Source organism: Coregonus lavaretus, assembly GCF_964263955.1.
Source record: "Coregonus lavaretus genome assembly, contig: HAP1_SCAFFOLD_631, whole genome shotgun sequence".
In the NCBI taxonomy this organism is placed as follows: Eukaryota; Metazoa; Chordata; class Actinopteri; order Salmoniformes; family Salmonidae; genus Coregonus; species Coregonus lavaretus.
Window position 1 is genome coordinate 212,460 of NW_028156979.1, and position 25,169 is coordinate 237,628.

General features: G+C 41.6%; 2 protein-coding genes across 2 annotated transcripts; both read right to left on the bottom strand.

Annotated features, from left to right (window-relative positions):
• Positions 1–978: 978 nt before the first annotated feature.
• LOC311125964 (major histocompatibility complex class I-related gene protein-like) lies at positions 979–19,297 on the bottom strand (the record flags this gene model as incomplete). The annotated part of the gene is made up of 2 exons (XM_084199987.1): positions 979–2,065; positions 19,228–19,297. The coding sequence occupies 2 exons, from the start codon at positions 19,295–19,297 to the stop codon at positions 1,065–1,067; spliced, it is 1,071 nt and encodes a 356-aa protein (XP_084056113.1). The 3' UTR covers positions 979–1,064.
• A 3,071-nt stretch (positions 19,298–22,368) lies between these two features.
• On the bottom strand, positions 22,369–24,684 carry LOC311125960 (major histocompatibility complex class I-related gene protein-like). The gene is made up of 2 exons (XM_084199984.1): positions 24,588–24,684; positions 22,369–23,977 (listed from the first exon to the last, which is right to left on the bottom strand). Exons 1-2 carry the CDS (start codon positions 24,643–24,645, stop codon positions 22,956–22,958), a joined length of 1,080 nt encoding a protein of 359 aa, XP_084056110.1. The 5' UTR covers positions 24,646–24,684; the 3' UTR covers positions 22,369–22,955.
• Positions 24,685–25,169: the final 485 nt, after the last annotated feature.

Here is a 25,169-nt window from a genome sequence, read left to right on the forward strand (position 1 = left end):
AGGTCACATGTGGAGCCGAATTGTATCAGGATTGAGATCCAAATAATTGGCAAAAGAGGGGGAATCAGCTAATTTCCTACATTTCAAAACATTTTGCCATGGTGCAGTGAGAAAAATTAGATTAAATTAAAAATACCATTCAGTGTTCAATACAAAATAACAGTTAATTCAACTAGATCTTATATTCAAAAGCTACGTTTTATGTTGTGGTCCAGCCTTGAAGTGGAAATGTAAGCCTGAATATTTGACTGGGGAAAAGTAACACTAAACAAATGATGTTTAGAACAAGCGGTGTGCTACTGTAAAATAGAAAAGGACTTTTCATGGCACTGACTACAATCGAACAGATTCATTCTCTACTAAAGGCATTCTATGATAAAACTGTTTAATTGTTTATAATGCATACAGCATTCACTTTAGTTGAATACTCATGCCAGTCTTAAACTGGAATGATACAGTGATAAACAAGTTCCTGAGAGAAATTAAGGTATACTTGACATTGCTTTAATTAATGTCGTAGTTAAAATGAATCAATGCATTAATCGATTAAGCTACATTTTATTGTCTGTAATAAAGGGTATTATTGTGCAGCTAGGATGAACATACACTACATACAATACAAAACAGATATACTGTAAAGGCATTCCAATAATAAACAGACCTCATACACATGATCACATGATTCTCCTTCTGGTTAAGATACTGGATATCAGCTAATACAGCACAGATAGAATTGTGAAATGAATGAATAGTCATGATTAGAAATTACAGATGACATAACAGAAATAACTACCAGATTACCTTTTTTAATGCTCAGGTTGCCAAACCAGCCTATAAAATATATGAATTCAGATCTGTCTTAATAATGCGCAGATATTTGTTATTGTCAACAGTCTACCCAAACTGATCCTTTACAGTCCTTTGTTGAGGGGAAGGGAAGATTGACCGACAATAACAGAATCTTTTGCACATTTTGTGTCTGCCCTCATAGGTGCTCTGGCAGTTATATTTTCATTGTGAATTGAGCTGAATTGACAAAGTTGCATCAGTGTCCCAAAAATATATTAGGTCTCAGAATCTGAAGAAAGATTAATTTCCTCTGACACTTTTGCATCAATGTTGGAAAATTTGGACTGGGAGGCAATACATCTCCACCTCCTTTTGACACAAATGAAAATGCCCAATAGAACAACAATCAGAACCATCACCAGTAGACCTGAGAGTGTGGATAGGTGTACTCTCTCTGCCCCAGACTCCCAACTGACATCCAGCTTGTTGTCCAGACTGAGGTGAGAGGCAGTACAGGTGTAGTTGTGTCTCTTCTTTAGCTCCTCAGTACTGACCTCCAGACTCTTCCTCAGCTGGTAGGTCCCATCTCCACTAGGCAGCACCTCCCCACCTGCCAGCTCCTGTTCTGCCACTGGCTGGCCGTCTCTCAGCAGGGTCAGGTTGATGTGGCGGGGGTAGAAACCAAACGCCAGGCAGCTCACCTGGAGCCCTCCAGAAACCTCTTTCTTTATCAACCTCAGTCTGGGAGGCACTTTACGCATCACAAAGTGTTTGTCTCTCTTCAGGATTCTCTTCAGTGATTTGATGCAAATGGGAAAGTAAACCTTCTCACAAAGTCCTCTTTTGTATGCGTGTATCATCCCATCCCATCCTGGTAGTATTTTACCAGCATTATATGTTGAATATGTTATGTTGTAATATACCGCATAATCTTCATAAATGCCATTGAAAATGTTCTTCAACATGGCCAAGGCCGGTTCACCATTGTCAAACATCTCACAGCCAGTCCATCTTTGCTGAACTTGAACACCTTCCGTGAGATTAAAGTGGTGCTTTAGTTCAACTGATCTGTCTTTCATCCCCTGGTATATATCTCCAAATACATTAGCTGCGTCCTGAGCTTCATCATCCTCGGTTTTGTCTTTGAATACAGTCATGTTGGAGTCATAGTAACCCACTTGAACATCATCCAACATCACCACAACCGTAAACTCAGGGAAAGGCGTCTCTCCGCTTATATATGTTCCAAGTACCCACAGAGAATGTGATCCTGAACCTGGGAGAGGAGTGATATTATACAGTTATGGACATTTGATATTTTATAACATAAAATGGAAATATAGATTTGCCAAATTGTTTAACCTGAGCATAACCCACTAATTAGCCTAATCTGTTATTTTTGATTTTGTTGTGATGGAGGACTGAATGGGCTCATTGCTTCGAGTTGAAAAATTTAAACGAGATGGTAATTTTCCATTTAGAAAATAAAAGCCCCACTCGTGGTCTTCTTAAATTAAACTAGTTTATGACCGTATGGAGCACAATACCACAGGGGAGCTTAGAAGGGAGGAACTCAAACTTTTATTCCATAGGCTGTGATCCGCAGGCAGCTGTTGCAAGAACGCATTTTCACTGGCTGTCCACTGGGGCGTATTCATTACGTCGATTCTGTTGCAAAAAGTATCTTAAACTGAACGAAACGGGAGGGACCTGCCTGCATTTGTCCAATAGAAACTCTTGTTTTTCTCTGTTAGCTTCCGTTTGGTTCTTAAATGATAAACGGTTTCTGTAATGAATACACCCCTGGTTGCAAAAACAATGATTGATAGGCAGCTTAAACGTCTTCAATTAAATGATTATTGGGTTAAAATATACATATAGATTTGTGAACAGCCAACCACAACAACCGCACCCTTCTGAATCAGAGAGGTTGGTTGTTGTGGATGGCTGTTCACAACCTCTCCCTCAACGTGATCAAGACAAAGGAGATGATTGTGGACTACAGGAAAAAGAAGAGGACCGAGCACGCCCCCATTCTCATCGACGGGGCTGTAGTGGAGCAGGTTGAGAGCTTCAAGTTCCTTGGTGTCCACATCACCAACAAACTAACATGGTCCAAGCACACCAAGGCAGTCGTGAAGAGGGCACGACAAAACCTATTCCCCCTAAGGAGACTGAAAAGATTTGGCATGGGTCCTCAGATCCTCAAAAGGTTCTACAGCTGCACCATCGAGAGCATCCTGACTGGTTGCATCACTGCCTGGTATGGCAACTGCTTGGCCTCCGACCGCAAGGCACTACAGAGGGTAGTGCGTACGGCCCAGTACATCACTGGGGTCAAGCTTCCTGCCATCCAGGACCTCTATACCAGGCGGTGTCAGAGGAAGGCCCTAAAAATTGTCTAAGACTCCAGCCACCCATAGACTGTTCTCTCTGCTACTGCACGGCAAGTGGTACCGGAGTGCCATGTCTAGGTTCAAGAGGCTTCTAAACAGCTTCTACCCCCAAGCCATAAGACTGCTGAACAGTTAATCAAATGGCTAGCCAGACTATTTGCAGTGGTACCGGAGTGCCATGTCTAGGTTCAAGAGGCTTCTAAACAGCTAATCTGATTACATTCCGTTACTTTTAGATTACTTTCCCTTTAAGAAGAAGACAAAAATGTATGTTACCAATTGAACGACATCTATTGCAGGATAAATCAATGTTAAAGTTTACATAGCTGGCCATACATGGAAGTTACATTTAACTTTATGGCTTGGTTATTTAGACTTCTTCTAATCCATCGCTTTCTACTACATATAATAATAAGATTAAATTATATACACTGCTCAAAAAAATAAAGGGAACACTTAAACAACACAATGTAACTCCAAGTCAATCACACTTCTGTGAAATCAAACTGTCCACTTAGGAAGCAACACTGATTGACAATACATTTCACATGCTGTTGTGCAAATGGAATAGACAACAGGTGGAAAATATAGGCAATTAGCAAGACACCCCCAATAAAGGAGTGGTTCTGCAGGTGGTGACCACAGACCACTTCTCAGTTCCTATGCTTCCTGGCTGATGTTTTGGTCACTTTTGAATGCTGGCGGTGCTTTCACTCTAGTGGTAGCATGAGACGGAGTCTACAACCCACACAAGTGGCTCAGGTAGTGCAGCTCATCCAGGATGGCACATCAATGCAAGCTGTGGCAAGAAGGTTTGCTGTGTCTGTCAGCGTAGTGTCCAGAGCATGGAGGCGCTACCAGGAGACAGGCCAGTACATCAGGAGACGTGGAGGAGGCCGTAGGAGGGCAACAACCCAGCAGCAGGACCGCTACCTCCGCCTTTGTGCAAGGAGGAGCAGGAGGAGCACTGCCAGAGCCCTGCAAAATGACCTCCAGCAGGCCACAAATGTGCATGTGTCTGCTCAAACGGTCAGAAACAGACTCCTTGAGGGTGGTATGAGGGCCCGACGTCCACAGGTGGGGGTTGTGCTTACAGCCCAACACCGTGCAGGACGTTTGGCATTTGCCAGAGAACACCAAGATTGGCAAATTCGCCACTGGCGCCCTGTGCTCTTCACAGATGAAAGCAGGTTCACACTGAGCACATGTGACAGACGTGACAGAGTCTGGAGACTCCGTGGAGAACGTTCTGCTGCCTGCAACATCCTCCAGCATGACCGGTTTGGCAGTGGGTCAGTCATGGTGTGGGGTGGCATTTCTTTGGGGGGCCGCACAGCCCTCCATGTGCTCGCCAGAGGAAGCCTGACTGCCATTAGGTCCCGAGATGAGATCCTCAGACCCCTTGTGAGACCATATGCTGGTGCGGTTGGCCCTGGGTTCCTCCTAATGCAAGACAATGCTAGACCTCATGTGGCTGGAGTGTGTCAGCAGTTCCTGCAAGAGGAAGGCATTGATGCTATGGACTGACCCGCCCGTTCCCCAGACCTGAATCCAATTGAGCACATCTGGGACATCATGTCTCGCTCCATCCACCAACGCCACGTTGCACCACAGACTGTCCAGGAGTTGGCGGATGCTTTAGTCCAGGTCTGGGAGGAGATCCCTCAGGAGACCATCCACCACCTCATCAGGAGCATGCCCAGGCGTTGTAGGGAGGTCATACAGGCACGTGGAGGCCACACACACTACTGAGCCTCATTTTGACTTGTTTTAAGGACATTACATCAAAGTTGGATCAGCCTGTTGTGTGGTTTTCCACTTTAATTTTGAGTGTGACTCCAAATCCAGACCTCCATGGGTTGATAAATTTGATTTCCATTGATAATTTTTGTGTGATTTTGTTGTCAGCACATTCAACTATGTAAATAAAAAAGTATTTAATAAGATTATTTCATTCATTCAGATCTTGGATGTGTTATTTTAGTGTTCCCTTTATTTTTTTGAGCAGTGTATTTCCCTTTATTACTTTCCAACCCCACCACCCCTTTAGTGTGGCTCTTGATGAGGGTGTGGATGTGAATGACATTCCACGTCTGGCAGTTGTTGCAAGATACTGTGACTCAGAGCAGGTACAGTTGAAGTCGGAAGTTTACATACACTTAGGTTGGAGTCATTAAAACTCGTTTTTCAACCACTCCACAAATTTCTTGTTAACAAACTATAGTTTTGGCAAGTCGGTTAGGACATCTACTTTGTGCATGACACACTTAATTTTTCCAACAATTGTTTACAGACAGATTATTTCACTTATAATTCACTGTATCACAATTCCAGTGGTTCAGAAGTTTACATACACTAAGTTGACTGTGCCTTTAAACAGCTTGGAAAATTCCAGAAAATCATGTTATGGCTTTAGAAGCATCTGGTAGGCTAATTGACATCATTTGAGTCAATTGGAGGTGTACTTGTGGATGTATTTCAAGGCCTACCTTCAAACTCAGTGCCTCTTTGCTTGACAACTTGGGAAAATCAAAAGAAATCAGTCAAGACCTCAGAAAAAAGAATTGTAGACCTCCACACGTCTGGTTCATCCTTGGGAGCAATTTCCAAACGCCTGAAGGTACCACGTTCATCTGTACAAACAATAGTACGCAAGTATAAACACCATGGGACCACGCAGCCGTCATACCGCTCAGGAAGGAGACGCATTCTGTCTCCTAGAGATGAACGTACTTTGGTTCGAAAAGTGCAAATCAATCCCAGAACAACAGCAAAGGACCTTGTGAAGATGCTGGAGGAAACAGGTACAAAAGTATCTATATCCACAGTAAAACGAGTCCTATATCGATATAACCTGAAAGGCCGCTCAGCAAGGAAGAAGCCACTGCTCCAAAACCGCCATAAAAAAGCCAAACTACGGTTTGCAACTGCACATGGGGACAAAGATCGTACTTTTTGGAGAAATGTCCTCTGGTCTGATGAAACAAAAATGGAACTGTTTGGCCATAATGACCATCGTTATGTTTGGAGGAAAAAGGGGGTCTTGCAAGCCGAAGAACACCATCCCAACCGTGAAGCACGGGGGTGGCAGCATCATGCTGTGGGGGTGCTTTGCTGCAGGAGGGACTGGTGCATTTCACAAAATAGATGGCATCATGAGGAAGGAAAATGATGTGGATATATTGAAGCAACATCTCAAGACATCAGTCAGGAAGTTAAAGCTTGGTCGCAAATGGGTCTTCCAAATGGACAATGACCCCAAGCATACTTCCAAAGTTGTGGCAAAATGGCTTAAGGACAACAAAGTCAAGGTATTGGAGTAGCCATCACAAAGCCCTGACCTCATTCCTATAGAACATTTGTGGGCAGAACTGAAAAAGTGTGTGCGAGCAAGGAGGCCTACAAACCTGACTCAGTTACACCAGCTCTGTCAGGAGGAATGGCCCAAAATTCACCCAACTTATTGTGGGAAGTTTGTGGAAGGCTACCCGAAATGTTTGACCCAAGTTAAACAATTTAAAGGCAATGCTACCAAATACTAATTGAGTGTATGTAAACTTCCGACTTCAACTGAAAATGAGGAGCTGCTTTGTCTAAAACCCACGCATGGTACTACTAAAGGGGAAGATGTAGCAAAACCATTCACTGATCATTTTGAGGAGAGAGGTGTCGATATTATAAACATATTCGCTATTACAACTGACGGTGCCCCCGCTATGGTGGAGAAACATAAAGGATTCGCAAAGTTGATTGAAGATAAGATTGGCCACCCCATGGTTAAATTTCACTATCATTCACCAAGAGAATCTGTGTTCCAAGATTTCAAATTCCGATTTAGGTACTGTGATGGCTACTGTAGTTAAAATTGTGAATTTAAATCGCTCATCTTTGACACAGACACTTTTGGTCACTGCTGGAAGAGATGGAACAAATCCACAAAGACTTGCCTCTTCACTGCAGTGTCAGGTGGTTAAGTGGAGGGAAGGTTCTGGAATGGTTCGTGGAGGCTTAAAGCCTTTCTGGCTGAAAAGGGCCAAAACTACCCAGAGCTTGAGGACGAGGATTGGCTTGTAAAAATGATGTTTCTCACTGACATAACAGGTCATCTCAATGAGCTCAACCTGCGCCTGCAGGGTGCAGGCCAAACAGTGCTGGATCTGTACGATGCATGGAAGGCATTCGTTGCCATGCTAGAAGTCTACTCGAGGGATTTTCAAAGGGGAACGTTCCGCTACTTCAAGCAACTCAAAGGGCTGTCAACGCGACACACTGTCAGTACTGACGTTATCGGTGTGTACATGGGGGAGCTGAAGTCTGAGTTCTCTGTCATATTTCAAGAGTTCAAGCAACATGGCCCAATGTTTTCTTTTTTGATCAAGCCAGACAACTTTGAGGAGAGCAACTTGGATCTGTCTGTGTTTCAGTGGATGGGAATCGAGGACTTTGAAATGCAGCTGATCGAGCTAAAGGCATCCTCCCTTTGGTCATCAAAATTCACATAGCTGCGCAAAGAACTGGAAGGGACTGAGAGAGATCAGGGGGCCTCCATTATCCACTGTTGGGAGAGTCTGCCAGTGAAATTTGACAGTCTGAAGAAGGTTGCATGTGCAATGCTTTCAGCAGATCTGCATGGACCTCAGGGCCATTAACAAAGCAATTATCCCGACAAGTACCCGCTACCAACCGCTGAGGAGCTCACAACTCATTTCTATGAGTCCACCGAGACCTGAGGCAGGGATACCTCCACAGTCGAGATCTCACTGAGTTCATATAACGCACATGGGCTGTTCAAGTACAAACGCATGCCATTTGGACTCACCTCTGCCCCCAGCTGTTTCCAGAAGATTATGACACTTCTCCTGGTAGGCATCCCTGGAGTATCAATCTATCTGGATGACATTGTGGTGCACGGGGCATCACAGGTAGAGCACGATTAGTGTTTGCAGCAGGTGTTTTGTCAACTCTCTGAAAATGGGGCCACACTCAACACTGAAAAGTGTATGTTCAAGGTGTCAGACATCAACTTCTTTGGCTAAAGGCTCTCCAGCCAGGGCATGACCCCAACCTATCTCATGTGGATGCCATTGTTACCTTACCTGAGCCTCAAGCCTCGGCATGGCAACATACTACATAGGGTTCCTCCCAAACTACGTGGAGACGACCTCTCCTCTTCGTTGACCTCTCCTCTTCGTCGACCTCTCCTCTTTGTTGACTTCTGAAAAAATATGCACCATGGACATGGATTTAGGACTGCCGGGATGCTGTGCAGGAGCTCAAAGTGCAGCTCACATGAGGGCCATTTTTAGAATTTGAAGAAATTGGGGGCTTAGCCCAAAGCCAGTAGGGGTCCGGGAATTTCAACAGCTAAATGCATGAATTTGGTGCACTTTAAGATGGACATTGGGAGATTAGAACATTGAGAGATTAGATATTTTTCAGGTAACTTGCACCTTCCCACCAGCCACAGCAGACACTGCCAGTACTCAATTCCAGTTGCTACTGTGGGTCTCTCTACTCTGGAACACTCTCTACTCTGGAACACTCTCTACTCTGGAACACTCTCTACTCTCTACTCTGGAACACTCTCTACTCTGGAACACTCTCTACTCTGGAACACTCTCTACTCTCTACTCTGGAACACTCTGTACTCTGGAACACTCTCTACTCTGGAACACTCTCTACTCTCTACTCTGGAACACTCTCTACTCTGGAACACTCTCTACTCTGGAACACTCTCTACTCTCTACTCTGGAACACTCTCTACTCTGGAACACTCTCTACTCTGGAACACTCTCTACTCTCTACTCTGGAACACTCTGTACTCTGGAACACTCTCTACTCTGGAACACTCTCTACTCTGGAACACTCTCTACTCTCTACTCTGGAACACTCTCTACTCTGGAACACTCTCTACTCTGGAACACTCTCTACTCTCTACTCTGGAACACTCTCTACTCTGGAACACTCTCTACTCTGGAACACTCTCTACTCTCTACTCTGGAACACTCTCTACTCTGGAACACTCTCTACTCTGGAACACTCTCTACTCTCTACTCTGGAACACTCTCTACTCTGGAACACTCTCTACTCTGGAACACTCTCTACTCTCTACTCTGGAACACTCTCTACTCTACTCTGGAACACTCTCTACTCTGGAACACATACATCTACAGTGTATTGCCAAAAACCACTCAACAACTTCAAACATAGACTCTGACCTGTCCAATGAGCCAAACTGATTATCTCTCTCTCTCTCTCTCTCTCTCTCTCTCTCTCTCTCTCTCTCTCTCTCTCTCTCTCTCTCTCTCTCTCTCTCTCTCTCTCTCTCTCTCTCTCTCTCTCTCTCTCTCTCTCTCTCTCTCTCTCTCTCTCTCTCTCTCTCTCTCTCTCTCTCTCTCTCTCTCTCTCTCTCTCTCTCTCTCTCTCTCTCTCTCTCTCTCTCTCTCTCTCTCTCTCTCTCTCTCTCTCTCTCTCTCTCTCTCTCTCTCCGTGAGCTCACCATTCCAATGCCTCTCTTCAGTGCTTTCTCTGTGTCGTCTGTTGCTGTCTCTCTTGTCTGCCCTCTTCTCTTGCTGTCTCTCGTCTGCCCTCTTCTCTTGCTGTCTCTCTTGTCTGCCCTCTTCTGTTGATGTCTCTATTGTCTGCCCTCTTCTCTTGCTGTCTCTCTTGTCTGCCCTCTTCTCTTGCTGTCTCTCTTGTCTGCCCTCTTCTGTTGCTGTCTCTCTTGTGTGCCCTCTTCTGTTGCTGTCTCTCTTGTCTGCCCTCTTCTGTTGCTGTCTCTCTTGTCTGCCCTCTTCTGTTGCTGTCTCTCTTGTCTGCCCTCTTCTCTTGCTGTCTCTCTTGTCTGCCCTCTTCTCTTGCTGTCTCTCTTGTCTGCCCTCTTCTGTTGCTGTCTCTCTTGTCTGCCCTCTTCTCTTGCTGTCTCTCTCGTCTGCCCTCTTCTCTTGCTGTCTCTCTTGTCTGCCCTCTTCTGTTGCTGTCTCTCTTGTCTGCCCTCTTCTGTTCTGTCTCTCTTGTCTGCCCTCTTCTCTTGCTGTCTCTCTTGTCTGCCCTCTTCTCTTGCTGTCTCTCTTGTCTGCCCTCTTCTCTTGCTGTCTCTCTTGTCTGCCCTCTTCTCTTGCTGTCTCTATTGTCTGCCCTCTTCTCTTGCTGTCTCTATTGTCTGCCCTCTTCTCTTGCTGTCTCTCTTGTCTGCCCTCTTCTCTTGCTGTCTCTCTTGTCTGCCCTCTTCTCTTGCTGTCTCTCTTGTCTGCCCTCTTCTCTTGCTGTCTCTCTTGTCTGCCCTCTTCTGTTGCTGTCTCTTAGTATTGTATATGTTGCTGTCTCTTGTTCTCTCTCCTCTCTCGTCCTGTCCTGGTTATAAACAATTGTTTAAATATTAATTTCACAGGCCTTTTCACCTCACCTGCAAATTATTTGTAAACCATGTTTTACTTTTTCACTGTCTGTATTTCACCTGTTATAATTTGTGCAAATAAATCAAACTAATTAGAATCTATAGAGGAGCTTGAAGTGACACAGTCTAGTCTGTGCTCATCCCACCTCTGTTCTCTCTCCATCTGCCATCTTCTGTCACTTTCTCTGTGTCTTGTCTGTTGCTGTTTGTGTCTTGTCTGTCTCAGGTTCTTGTTTGTTACTGTCTCCATTGTCTTTCCTCTTCTGTTATTGCCTGTTCTGTTCTTCTGGTGTCTCTCTCCATCATATCCTATTCTTCTGTTGCTGTCTGTTTATCTTGTCTGGTGTGTCTCTTTAGTTTTGCAATCCAAAACGGTCAAGGGGATACTGGGGTAGTTTAACTTGTTTTGGGCCTGTGTCTGGGTCACCTAAATCATCCTCTTCCCTACCATTTGCCCCTGGCTGCTGCTGTTCTAAGTGCTCTACTGGCCTGCTGTTCTCATCTGTCCTCCTCCTCGGCTCATCTGAAAGGTAGCAAGGTAGAGGTGCAACATGTCATTAGTTTGTTTTAAAGGATGACTGCACTTCCTGATTTGGCCTCGTTTTAGATTTGGTTAATGAAGAAATGCTAGCGGCCATGACTGAATTCAACCGTGAGTTGGTTTCAGGGTGTGGTTTGATGTGGGAAGAGTTAGCCAAATTATTTTGCCAATTAGCTTCAGCCGGCTAGTGTGCGACCTGACTTTGGATAGCCTATCTCCAGGGCTAGTTAGGGACCGTCAATAAATTACACAAAGTAAATAAGACAATATTTTCATGTTGCATACCTTTTAGTTTTCTCATTAAATGCTTTCAATATTTGTATATGCATTTCTACAATTTATAGTTGGTTTGAGGTTTTGAAGTCATTGAAATGTGAAGCTATTGGAATTTTAACATATTGTCCCATGTACATTGTGAAATTTACCGATGGTCCCTAACTAGCCCATAGGGATATTCAAAGTCAACCCAAATTGACCTGTGTGCTGCCAGCCGTGTGCAGGATTGAAACAAACCCAACCTATATTTATGTTGTGATGCAGTCACGACCACAAGTCTAACAAAACTCAGTTTTGGTCGAGACTGACTTTATGACCAAAATGATCCTATTTAAACTTTGTAGTCAATTTTGACAGTACAATAAATGTTTCTGACTTATATCGATGCCACATAGGCCATTTTCTAAATGAGAAGTTGTTTCTTATGAAGCCATCTGTGGAAGTGTACCTGGTATCTCACAGATGGCTTCATTGTCAATTCCCCTGTCCAGTAGAAGGAACGTTACAGAGAGGAGGAGATTCCTGTGAAGAAGAGGACTGTGATACATGGACAGTGAACTGGCTCATGCAATCCGCTGAAAGCGATGAACGAGATTTACCAGATGATTTAACTGATGCAGTTGAGAATACTCCTCATCCAGATGAAGAACTGGCCAGCAACCTCAGTTTTCCATGTGGGTTTTATGATCTGATGTCAACTTTATACAATGTTCAACTCACCCACAGCAATTCTCCATAAATCTGCTCTGGATTACCCAGAATCCCATACCTTTATTACTGAGTGTATTAGACAATGTAAACACACTAATCTACCAGGAGGTGGCAAAATACCCATTTTATGCAGGAATGTAACAATTTTATTACACCGTTACACTCCTACTATAGCACATTTTGTTAGCCCATGATGATGTTATTCAGAGTTATTGACCTCACAGTAAGCCAGATTCGAGTAACTTAAATTTCAACATGTTGACTCAAAAGCTGCACTGACAGATAACGTTAAGCTAACTAACTAACGTGAGGGACTACCCAGTCTAGCTAGCAGTGCTGCTTCATTAGCAAGCTAGCAAATTTTATGAGCAGGGTTTTGACAGTACAATTATTGATTAGCTATCTGGACACTGAATCCAACAGCTGGAACTCCTTTCACCACCCGACAAAGTATCACTAACTAACCAATTACTGTCTAATCAAGTACTGTCCAAATATGCTAAAAATGACTAATTAAGATAGCTAGCTAACTTAAGGCTAACATGACGTTAGCTACTTTTGGTAACGTCAGCTCAATTAGCTAGCTAATGTGAAGTTATCTGTTGAAAAAACAAAGCTGCATAGCTGTTAGTTTTTTTCTCCAATTCATAGAAGATGGACATACGGAATTGAAGATGCAGCTCAGCAAACACAGAGACTGTTGTATTTGTAGGAGTAAGTGAATAGATTGTGTGTGTGTGTTTACAATACAATTATTTAGCATCTAGCTACATAGATGGGTTGGCTGACAACGTCACGAAAACGATGTGCGCGCTTCCATGGGGCATAAATCAGCCTGTTGTGATTCTGGATGGCCAGATTGCTAGCAAGAATGACACTGCCAAGTGGCTTATTTCAGCATGTTTCATCATGTTATTGATACCATGTCTTGTTTTGAGGTGTTTTGACTGATTTCATGTCAATGCAAATAAGGCTACAATTCGCTAGCTAGCTAACCAACAACTGTAACGCTGTATTTGAAATAACAAGTGGTCATTGTGCGAATGTCTTTGTTTTCAATAAACATTGGATACAAAATATAGTTTACATGTTAACAATCTAAGCCAACATCCTGTTTTGCCCACATGGTGGCACGCATTTCGATTTTGTTGCTAAAGCCACGGAGGGAGAACACAGGTATTGTGGTTAGTGAAGTAAAGTACAGACACCCCCAAAAACTACTTAAGTAGTACTTTCAAGTATTTTTACTTAAGTACTTTACACCACTTATTAAAAGGTATTTCAATATTTGGAAAATAAATACAAATATTAAAGTTAGCTGATGATACAACTCTGTTTCCAAAAGACAAGGATCAAGTTACTATTGCACTTAATATTATCAAATCATTCTCTTCAGCTTCTGGTCTGGAACTTAACTTAAATAAATGTGAAATATTGTCCCTCTGTAACTCAAATTACCAATCTATTGAGAATATTCCAGTGAAAATGTAATGTGAAATATTTACGGGTGCATATGGCGAAAAACTATATTGTCTGTCAACATCTCAATTTCTCTTAGAGATTAAAGAAAACTAAATCCATCTTTAATAACTGGCTCCAGTGTGACCTCTCTATTATTGGAAGGGTTTTATTGTCCAAATCAGAGGGTCTGTAACGTCGTCTACCCTGCTCTATCCCTATTTGTAGCTGATCCAACCAGCAAGGATATCAACAAAACTTTCCTGGACTTTATATGGAAAAATAAACAACACAAACTTAAGAAATCTGTAATTTCAAACTAAAGAGCTGGTGGTGGGCTTGAAGTACTGGATTTCATTGATATCAACAATACCTTTAAACTAAACCATATGGTACTTTATTCCTTGTCATATTTGTAAGAAATTGGGTGGTCTTCAATTTTTTTGTGGAATTGCAACTATTCTCCAGCAAAATTACCCAACAAACTGTCCAAATTTCCCGAACAAGCCCTTTTAGCCTGGAAACTATGTTATGACCACAACTTCTCCCCACACAAAACACTTCTGTGGAACAACAAAGATAATGTTGTTAAAAACGAGTCTTTATTCTTCCCTAAGCGGTTTGATATAAATATTATATCGGTGCTTAATTTATTTGATAAAGAAGGGAATATACTCTTTTATAGAAAGTTATTAGAAACATATAACTTCCCAATACATTATAAAGAACTGTATTCTATATGCAAAGCAATTCCTTCAGGACTTACTCAATTAATGAAATCTCATTTGTGTTTTGGAGAGCATGTCAAGATACTGTAGATGCACAACTTTTGTTAGAAGGATTCCCCCTGCTGGATAAGAAATGTAATAATACATTCTAAAGGGATTTTGTAATTATTCTTTTTACTCTAAGAACATTCTTCTGGAACGCACATGTAACTGACATTGAATGGAAGAAAGCTTGGTTGCTCCCTCACGAATTTTGTATATCAAATATATATTTTTTAAATCACTTTAAAATCTTGCACAAAATATACCCTTGTAATAACTTGTTGCCTAAATTCATGAACTTAGAGGACACATGACTTTTCTGTGATAACGAAGGGGAAACTATTATACACATTTTTTATGAATGTGACTGTTATTTTGGATGTGTTCAGTAATGTGGGGTTCTAGCTCAGTTGAGTATTGAATGCTGTTGCTTTAAGAATGTATTACATGCAGTGTGTGTGCAAGGATGTGAGGTCCTACTAATCAGTCCAAACAACCACAAACAACCACAAACAGGTACCCCAAACAACCACAAACAGGTACCCCAAACAACCACAAACAGGTACCACAAACAAGCACAAACAGGTACCCCAAACAACCACAAACAGGTACCCCAAACAACCACAAACAGGTACCACAAACAACCACAAACAGGTATCCCAAACAACCACATACAGGTACCCCAAACAACCACAAACAACTACAAACAACCACAAACAGGTACCCCAAACAACCACAAACAGGTACCACAAACAACCACAAACAGGTATCCCAAACAACCACATACAGGTACCCCAAACAACCACAAACAACCACAAACAACCACAAACAGGTACCACAAACAACCACAAACAGGTACCCCAAACAACCACAAACAGGTACCACAAACAACCACAAACAGGTATCCCAAACAACCACATACAGGTACCCCAAACAACCACAAACAACTACAAACAACCACAAACAGGTACCACAAACAACCACAAACAGGTATCCCAAACAACCACAAAAAAATTACAAACAACCACAAACAGGTCCCCCAAACAACCACAAACAATTACAAGCAAACCCCAAGCAACCCTCCCCCCACAAAATTACAAACAACACCAAACAACTACAAACATCCTCAAACAGGTATCCCAAACAACTGCAAAAAATTACAAACAACCCCAACCAACCACATACAGGTACCCCAAACAACTACATACAGGTACCCCAAACAATCACAAACAGGTACCCCAAACAACTACAAAAAATTACAAACAACCCCAACCAACCACATACAGGTACCCCAAACAACTACATACAGGTACCCCAACCAACCACATACAGGTACCCCAAACAACTACATACAGGTACCCCAAACAACCACAAACAGGTACCCCAAACAACCACAAACAGATACCCCAAACTACCTTAAACAACCACAAACAATACCGACAGTCATCAAAATTGTTAAAAGGTTCTAAAAAGAATTCTAATAAATGCAACAGTTGGACAATGGATGAAGATGCTCCAAACTTACTCTTTAAAATCCATCAGGTATTGACTGAATTATACAGATTTGCATCTTAATTTGAGCCAGTTTGCTACAGCAGGAAAATAATCCTGCAGCAACAGGAAATGTCAATTATTATGTGGATTATAAATAATGACATTTTTTTTATAGGCGTTGATATTTTTTGTTAGGGCAGGTCAAGTCTGATATTTTAAAGTGTGAATTACAAACTTTAGAAGCCTTTTTAAACCTAAAATACAAGTTTGCACTTCCTGTTGTGCAGACAAATTCTCAGTGACAAAAACTTGATCAAATTAAGTAAGATCTGTAGCACATAAAACATTTTACTGGCACGGACAAATAATGCATGGAGTTCAGGGATTTTGGTGGGAATTCAATTATATATATTTAATTTGTATTTTTTGTTCAAATAAAGAAAATATTTGAATTATTTGCATAAATACACTGTGGAACAGGGCTGCCAAACAACCACAAACAACCCCAAACAGGATCCCTAAACAACTCCAAACAACCACAAACAACCCCAAACAATGACAAAAAGGTACACCAAACAACCATAAACAACCCCAAACAACGAAAAGCATCCAGCTGCAGATTATGCGCGCTGAGGCCACCTGGTCTGCGAACCTCAAAGTGCATGCGCTTGCGTTTCAGATGGTATCTTCTATGTCTCAGTTAGTATGTGTGCATGCAGTGTTCTAACACCCTGGACCAGAGCTATAATCTGTCACTAGTTCTGGTCCAGGGTATGGATAGTAGCTAGCTAGCTCTGGTCCACACCAGCTCTGGTGTAGCTCTGGTCCGCACTAACTAGTTCTTGTCCAGGGTGTAGCTAGTGGCTAGCTAACGCTGGTCCGCATTAACTAGTTCTGGTCCAGGGTGTAGCTAGTGGCTAGCTAACGCTGGTCCGCATTAACTAGTTCTGGTCCAGGGTGTAGCTAGTGGCTAGCTAACTCTGGTCCGCATTAACTAGTTCTGGTCCAGGGTGTAGCTAGTGGCTAGCTAACTCTGGTCCGCATTAACTAGTTCTGGTCCAGGGTGTAGCTAGTGGCTAGCTAACTCTGGTCCGCATTAACTCTGGTCTAGCTTTGGCCACATTAACTAGCTCTGGTCCAGGGCTTAGCTTGTAGCTAGTTTGGTTGTTTGAGGTATCTGTTTGAGGTATCTGTTTGGGGATTTTGGTTGTTTGTGGCTCGTTTGGGTACCTGTTTATGGTTGTTTGGGGTCGTTTGTGGTTGGTTGTTTGTGTTTGTTTGGAATTGTTTGGGGAGATCAGTAGGACCCTCGGAGGTGTGAGGGTCACAAAAGTTTGTATGAGTTGCTAACATGGGGATCTGAAGTAAAGACGTTCAGTTTAATTGCACAACAAGCCCCAGTGTGTTTGTAACAGGATGGAATGAGGAAGAGGGGGTGCTTTCACTCTGGTGTCAGTCTGGAAATGACTTCACCCACCTTAATCTGGAAACTGGGGCTGCCCAGATTATTTATTCAGTGCAACTTTAACATGTTTACTGCCATTGGATTTAGCTTGGTGTCTTGATTGTCTAACCACAGTCATTTTGCGCGTGCAGCCATAGACCAGTTAGATGACACTATTAAAACTTTCATTGGAAACTGTGTGTGTGTGTGTGTGTGTGTGTGTGTGTGTGTGTGTGTGTGTGTGTGTGTGTGTGTGTGTGTGTGTGTGTGTGTGTGTGTGTGTGTGTGTGTGTGTGTGTGTGTGTGCATACATCAGTCCCTGCTTGTGTGTGTGACTGTGCCAGTGTGTCCCCTAGAGACTACCATGTTTGGAGTTTCCTTCCCTACACTAGTCACTGTAGCCTTCTGCAACAGTGTTAATCGATGGTGTAGTCTGGGTTGTGGCTGGTAGAATACAAGATCCACTGTTTCGTTACACTCAGAAGGACAGAACTGCTGAGGCAGGATCTGGTTAGAAATGCCAGATAATTAAGAAGACTTGATTCATTAATTAAATATAGCATGGGGAGATATGACAGAGCAGCCCTGTGTGTGTGTGTGTGTGTGTGTGTGTGTGTGTGTGTGTGTGTGTGTGCATGTTTTCGAAAGCATATACAGTATTTGTGCCATAATAATATTTGCTCTCAAGCAGCACTAGCTCTGACTCATTTCAGATTGACAAATGACATTTACTCTTTATGAGGCATTAGTCTCCAAGACAAATACAATTCTGCCTTTTCTCTACCTTTAGGATGTTGAATGGGAAAACACTGGAGTGTGCAGACCTGGGGAACTTAATTGACTGAAGCCAATGATTATAGCGGCAACCCAAATGGCACTCTTTTGTCTTTGTAGGACACTACTTTTGACCAGGGCTCGTAGTGCACTATGTAGGGAATAGGGTGCCATTTGGAACACAGTCTATGAGCACCTGCCCTTTACATTGGTAATGAAATGTAGGTAAGTTATGTTTATGGCTTTTCCATGGAAAAATGCACCAAGCAGGTTTAGGAAATCTAATGTTGCCAGTGGTTCTAGGCTTTAGCTCAGAAGGCTAACACAGTAATGTGGTGTGCAGGAGACTTAGGTTCGAACCTATCTGATCTTATTAAGAAGCAGGTAACATGGAAGGATACTTATTTCAAAATGTGGACTGGAGACATTGGCTTTGCAGCCTTTTGATATACCATTCGGTGTTCATCATAAAATAACAGTTGTACTAGATCTTATAATCAAACGCATATTTTTCTATGTTGTGGTCGATCCTTGAAGTGGAAATATATGCCTGAATATTTGACTGGGGAAAAGTAACACTAAAGGACTGTTCATGGCACTGACTACAGATATAAAGTGCATTGTGAAATTAATGAATAGTCATGATTATAAATGACAGATTACAGAAATAATTAAAAGATTATCTTTGTTAATGAGCAGGATGCCAAACCAGCGTATACAATATATAAATGCAGATCTGGACTAATGCCCAGATATTTGTTATTCTCAACAGTCTCCCCAAACTGATCCTTTACAGTCCTTTGTTGAGGGGAAGGGAAGATTGACCGACAATAACAGAATATTTTGCACATTTTGTGTCTGCCCTCATAGGTGCTCAGTCATATTTTCATTATAAATTGAGCTGAATTGACAAAGTTGCATAAGTGTCCTAACATTTTATTAGGTCTCAGAATCTGAAGAAAGGTTAATTTCCTCTGACACGTTTGCCTCAACATTGGCAAGTTTACACTGGGAGGCAGTGCATCTCCACCTCCTTTTGACGCAAATGAAAATGCCCAACAGAATAACAATCAGCAGCATCACCAGTAGAGCTGAGAGGGTGGATAGGTGTACTCTCTCTGCCCCAGACTCCCAACTGACATCCAGCTTGTTGTCAAGACTGAGGTGAGAGGCAGTACAGGTGTAGTTGTGTCTCTTCTTTAGCTCCTCAGTACTGACCTCCAGACTCTTCCTCAGACTTTGACCCATTTAGTTTCGGCTGTTTGTGCTTTTGGATGGATATTACAGTAGCCGTCTTTTGTTTTAAAATGGCAGGGTGACATTAAATTATGTATTAATTATTTTGCCATACAACGTTTTAAAACAGTAGCTGCTCATATAAAAGTTATTTGTCTATTTAATAGTACAAACAAACAGACATAGTTGTTGCTTATGTTCAGTTCCTATAACTGTTCAACCCTAGACTTTTATAATAGAATTCTGAAAGACTAACTAAGGAGTGCCTTATTCTTGTAATAACTATCACAGAATTCCCAGGTTTTCCTAGGTATTCCCTCCTGATTCCGGAAAACTCCAACCTGGATTACTGGAAAACCTGGGAACTTTGGGAAAGTTACCAGGATGTTTCAACCCTAAGCAGAGCCAAGACAAGATAATATAAATCATTTCAATGCCAGGGAAACTATTATCTGACTGCAGCAGAAGCCTTGTTTATCATTCCAAAGTATTGTTGCAAGATGCAGTGTTATATTCCATAATGTTGTAACTATGTGGTTTGGGACCTGAAATTTAAAAAACAATTACTTTTTAAACCCTCCTGTGTCTGTGTTTTGGTTTCGTCCTATTGACTTACTGGGTGACATCTTTATGTAGTTCTAATCTGTGCAAAAGTACTGTAAAATGCATTATAATCTGGCAGTATAATTTAATTTGACACTTTTCTTGAACAATGTGCGTTATAAAAAGGTGATTATTTAACTAGAGTTTAATCAGCTGAGCGATGCATAAATAGTGGCCTTTTTATTTTGCACATTGCTGAAGAAGTGTGAAATTAAACCACACTGCCTGATAATGTTTTTGCACAGATCTACAGTATAGTATCTGTCCAGTCATATGGTCCATCACATTAGATATTCTCTAGTATCTGTCCAGTCATATGGTCCATCACATTAGATGTTCTATAGTATCTGTCCAGTCATATGGTCCATCACATTAGATATTCTCTAGTATCTGTCCAGTCATATGGTCCATCACATTAGATGTTCTATAGTATCTGTCCAGTCATATGGTCCATCACATTAGATGTTCTCTAGTATCTGTCCAGTCATATGGTCCATCACATTAGATGTTCTATAGCATCTGTCCAGTCATATGGTCCATCACATTAGATGTTCTCTAGTATCTGTCCAGTCATATGGTCCATCACATTAGATGTTCTATAGTATCTGTCCAGTCATATGGTCCATCACATTAGATGTTCTATAGTATCTGTCCAGTCATATGGTCCATCACATTAGATTTTCTCTAGTATCTGTCCAGTCATATGGTCCATCACATTAGATGTTCTCTAGTTTCTATTTTACCTGTCAAAGCAACAAAATAACTAAGTCTTTCAATGATGGTAAAAATTAGGAGACATTTTGGGACTAAGTGGGTTGGAATCTTCCTAGAAGTGACACATGGTTGACGGAGGGATATGTCAAAATGCTGAATTTTAGCACTTTAGCAAGCCGTTATTTATATTTTTAAAAATCGGATTTATTGCATTCGCCATGGCTATGTTTACACAACCACCTGAAGAACCCAATTATGCTATTTCCCCCATATCCAATCTTTATTTCTGACTGTCAACACTCAGTTTTACATGTGACCCATATCAGATTTGCGCATTCATGATGTAGCCTCTGAAGTAGCACTCAGATGCAATGCTCATTTCCTGTCACTGTTCCTTAACATTTTGGGGGTGGTTGTCATGGTAATGGCAGGTCATGTGCAAACATGTGCAAAAGGTGATTTGTGCTTCCAGACTGAGGTCACATGTGGAGCCGAATTGTATCAGGCTTGAGATCCAAATAATTGGTGAAAGGGGGGGGAATCAGCTAACTTCCTACATTTCAACATATTTTGCCATGGTGCAGAAAGAAAAGTTAGCAATTTTATAATGCTATTCTATACATTTTGTCGTGAGACTAAAAGCAAATGTTGCAGTTTTAAAGCTAATTTCCTACAATTCTACACTTTTGCTATCACATGCATTCTGGGGGCCCCCAACCTCCAAGTCTGTCCGTCCCTGCTTGTGTGTGTGACTGTGTGGCTGTGTGTGTGTCAGATATGGACATTGTTGGTTATTTTGTGCCCCAGTGCAATTTCAGGAAGGATGAACGACAACCAGGCAAGGTTCACAATGAACAATACTTTATTTGGAAAATGGAAGGCAGCACTAACTCTGACTCATTTCAGATTGACAAATGATATCTACCCTTTATGAGGCATTAGTCTCCAAGACAAATACAATTCAGCCTTTTTTCTTACTTTAGGTAAAACACTGGGGCGTGCAGAACTGGGGAACTTAATTGACTAAGGCCAGTAAATATGGCGACGTCCCAAATGCCACCCTATTCCCTACATAGTGCACTACTTTTAACCAGGGCCCATAGTGCACTATGGAGGGAATAGGGTGCCATTTGGAGCACCGCCTTTGTACATGCCCTTTATGTCAGTAATGAAATGTAGATAAGATATTGATGTTTGTTTTATATGTAAAATAGCAGCAGGTTTAGGAATGTCGCCAGTGGTTCTAGGATTTAGCTCAGAGGGCTACCACAGTATTGTGGTGCGCAGGAGACCTAGGTTTGAACCTAGCTGGTTTCATTAGGAAGCAGGTAACATGGAAGGATACTTATTTCTAAATGTGGAATGGAGACATTGGCTTTGCAGCCTTTTGATATACCATTCAGTGTTCAATACAAAATAACAGTTAATTCAACTAGATCTTATATTCAAAAGCTATGTTTTATGTTGTGGTCCAGCCTTGAAGTGGAAATGTAGGCCTGAATATTTGACTGGGGAAAAGTAACACTAAACAAATGATGTTTAGAATGAGCGGTGTGCTACTGTAAAATAGAAAAGGACTTTCATGGCACTGACTACAATCGAACAGATTCATTCTCTACTAAAGGCATTCTATGACAAAACTGTTTAATTGTTTATAATGCATACAACATTCACTTTAGTTGAATACTCATGCCAGTCTTAAACTGGAATGATATAGTGTCAGATTTCTCTCCCTTCCACAGTGATAAACAAGTTCCTGAGAGAAATTAAGGTATACTTGACATTGCTTTAATTAATGTCTTAGTTAAAATGAATCAATGCATTAATCGATTAGGCTACATTTCATTGTCTGTAATACAGGTATTATTGTGCAGCTAGGATGAACATACACTACATACAATACAAAACAGATACACTGTAAAGTCATTCCAATAATAAACAGACCTCATTCACATGATCACATGATTCTCCTACTGGTTAAGATACTGGCTATCAGCTAATACAGCACAGATATAGAGTGCATTGTACAATTAATGAATAGTCATGATTATAAATTACAGATTACATAATAGAAATAACTACCAGATTACCTTTTTTAATGCTCAGGTTGCCAAACCAGCATATACAATTTATGAATTCAGATCTGTACTAATAATGCGCAGATATTTTTATTGTCAACAGTCTACCCAAACTGATCATTTACAGTCCTTTGTTGAAGGGAAGGGAAGATTGACCGACAATAACTAAATATTTTGCACATTTTGTGTATGCCCTCATTAGGTGCTCTGGCCGTCATATTTTCATTGTGAATTGAGCTGAATTGACAAAGTTGCATCAGTGTCCAAAAAACATATTAGGTCTCAGAATCTGAAGAAAGGTTAGTTTCCTCTGACACTTTTTCATCAACGTTGGCAAGTTTCGACTGGGAGGCAATGCATCTCCACCTCCTTTTGACGCAAATGAAAATGCCCAACAGAATAACAATCAGCAGCATCACCAGTAGAGCTGAGAGGGTGGATAGGTGTACTCTCTCTGCCCCAGACTCCCAACTGACATCCAGCTTGTTGTCCAGACTGAGGTGAGAGGCAGTACAGGTGTAGTTGTGTCTCTTCTTTAGCTCCTCAGTACTGACCTCCAGACTCTTCCTCAGCTGGTAGGTCCCATCTCCACTAGGCAGCACCTCCCCCCCTGCCAGCTCCTGTTCTGCCACTGGCTGGCCGTCTCTCAGCAGGGTCAGGTTGATGTGGCGGGGGTAGAAACCAAACGCCAGGCAGCTCACCTGGAGCCCTCCAGAAACCTCTTTCTTTATCAACCTGAGTCTGGGAGGCACTTTACGCATCACAACATTCTTCTCTCTCTTCAGGAATCTCTTCAGTGATCTGATGCAAATGGGAAGCCAAGCATTCTCCCAAAGTGTTCTTTCATATGCTAGCATCATCCCATCCCATCCTAGTAGTAGTTTCCCAGCATCATATGCAAAATGTGTCATGTTATAATACACCGCATAATCTGCAAAAATGCCATTGAAAGTGTCCTTAAACATGACAAAGGCCGGTTCACCATTGTCCAACATCTCACAGCCAGACAATTTTTGCTGAACTTGAACACATTCCGTGAGATTAAAGTGGTGCTTTAGTTTAAATAATCTGTTTTTCATGGCCTGGTATATATCTCCAAATACATGAGCGCCGTCCTGAGCTTCATCATCCTCGATTTTGTCTGTGATATGTTGTCCCCTGTAGATAAAGTGATTCATATTGGAGTCATAGTAAGCCACTTGAACATCATCCAACATCACCACAACCGTAAACTCAGGGAAAGGCGTCTCTCCGATGATGTGTGTTGCAAGTACCCACAGAGAATGTGATCCTGAACCTGGGAGAGGAGTGATATTATAAACAATTATGGACATTTGATAAGATAAAATGTTAACATAGATTAGTCATCGATTAGTACATCGATTATGTTGCAAAAAGTGGAACGGAACGAAACGGGAAAGACCTTCAAGAATTTGTCCAATAAAAACTCTCGTTTTGCTCTGTTAGCTTCCGTTTGGTTCTTAAACGGTACACGGTTTCCGTATTGAATACACTCCTGGTCGCAAAAACAATGATTGATAGGCAGTTTAAACTCATTAAATTAAACCATTTTGGTTAAAATATATATATATATAGATCTGAATCAGAGAGGTGCGGTTGGCTGTTCACAAATCGGAATACAGAAGATACATTTCAGTTGAATGCATTCAGTTGTGCAATTGACTAGATATGTCCTTTCCCTTCACAATCCGTAAAGCGCAAATAAATTAGAGAGCAGCAGTGTGATTCACATCATCAATGCGCCATGTAGCCTAGATATCAATAATAAGTGATATCAGTATAGCCCGTAGGCTACTCCCCAACCCTGTACACAGTTATGGACATTTTACATTTTATGACATAATAAATCATTAAATGAGTTAGAGAGAAAGTTAAGTCCATCTTACCTGCGTTAACAATGGTGTAAAATGAATGAAGAAATAAAAAGACAGACAGTTTGTCCATGATTTAGAAAGTGTAGCGTCAAGTAGCTGGTTTCTAAACTCTCAAGTGAGTCTAACAGACTTCCCCTTTCAAATAGCTTTGAAACAAAATATACTACGCAGTTGGCTACGTAGCTTTTTGCGCGACCTGATCAAATTCACGTAGCTAGAAATATGAGTTATAGATATTTAATTCTCGTTGAAAGCAAGTCTGAACAGCGGTATATCTGTTCTATGTCTGCTATTTCTATGCTTCCTGTTATTAAAGCGCGACTGCACCTGAAAAGTTACTTCTCTTTTAGAAAATGGCCTGTGTGGCATCGATATGAGTCAGAAACATTTATTCTAGTGTCAGAATTGACTACAAAGTGTAAATAGGATAAATTTGGTCATAAAGTCAGTCTCGCCCAAAACGGAGATTTGCGAGATGATAGGAAAAAAGTGTATGTCACGGGAATTACTAAAGCCAATGATAATGGTTACATCCCAAATGGCACCCTATTTTCTATATAGTACACTACTTTTGACCAGGGCCCATAGTGCACT

What these genes read in the sequence shown, in the direction of transcription:
- LOC311125960 (XM_084199984.1), bottom strand. Translation starts at nt 24,645, where the DNA reads ATGGACAAACTGTCTGTCTTTTTATTTCTTCATTCATTTTACACCATT. An exon ending in TTACACCATTGTTAACGCAG is followed by an intron (nt 23,978 to 24,587) that starts GTAAGATGGACT and finishes CTCCTCTCCCAG; the next exon opens with GTTCAGGATCACATTCTCTG.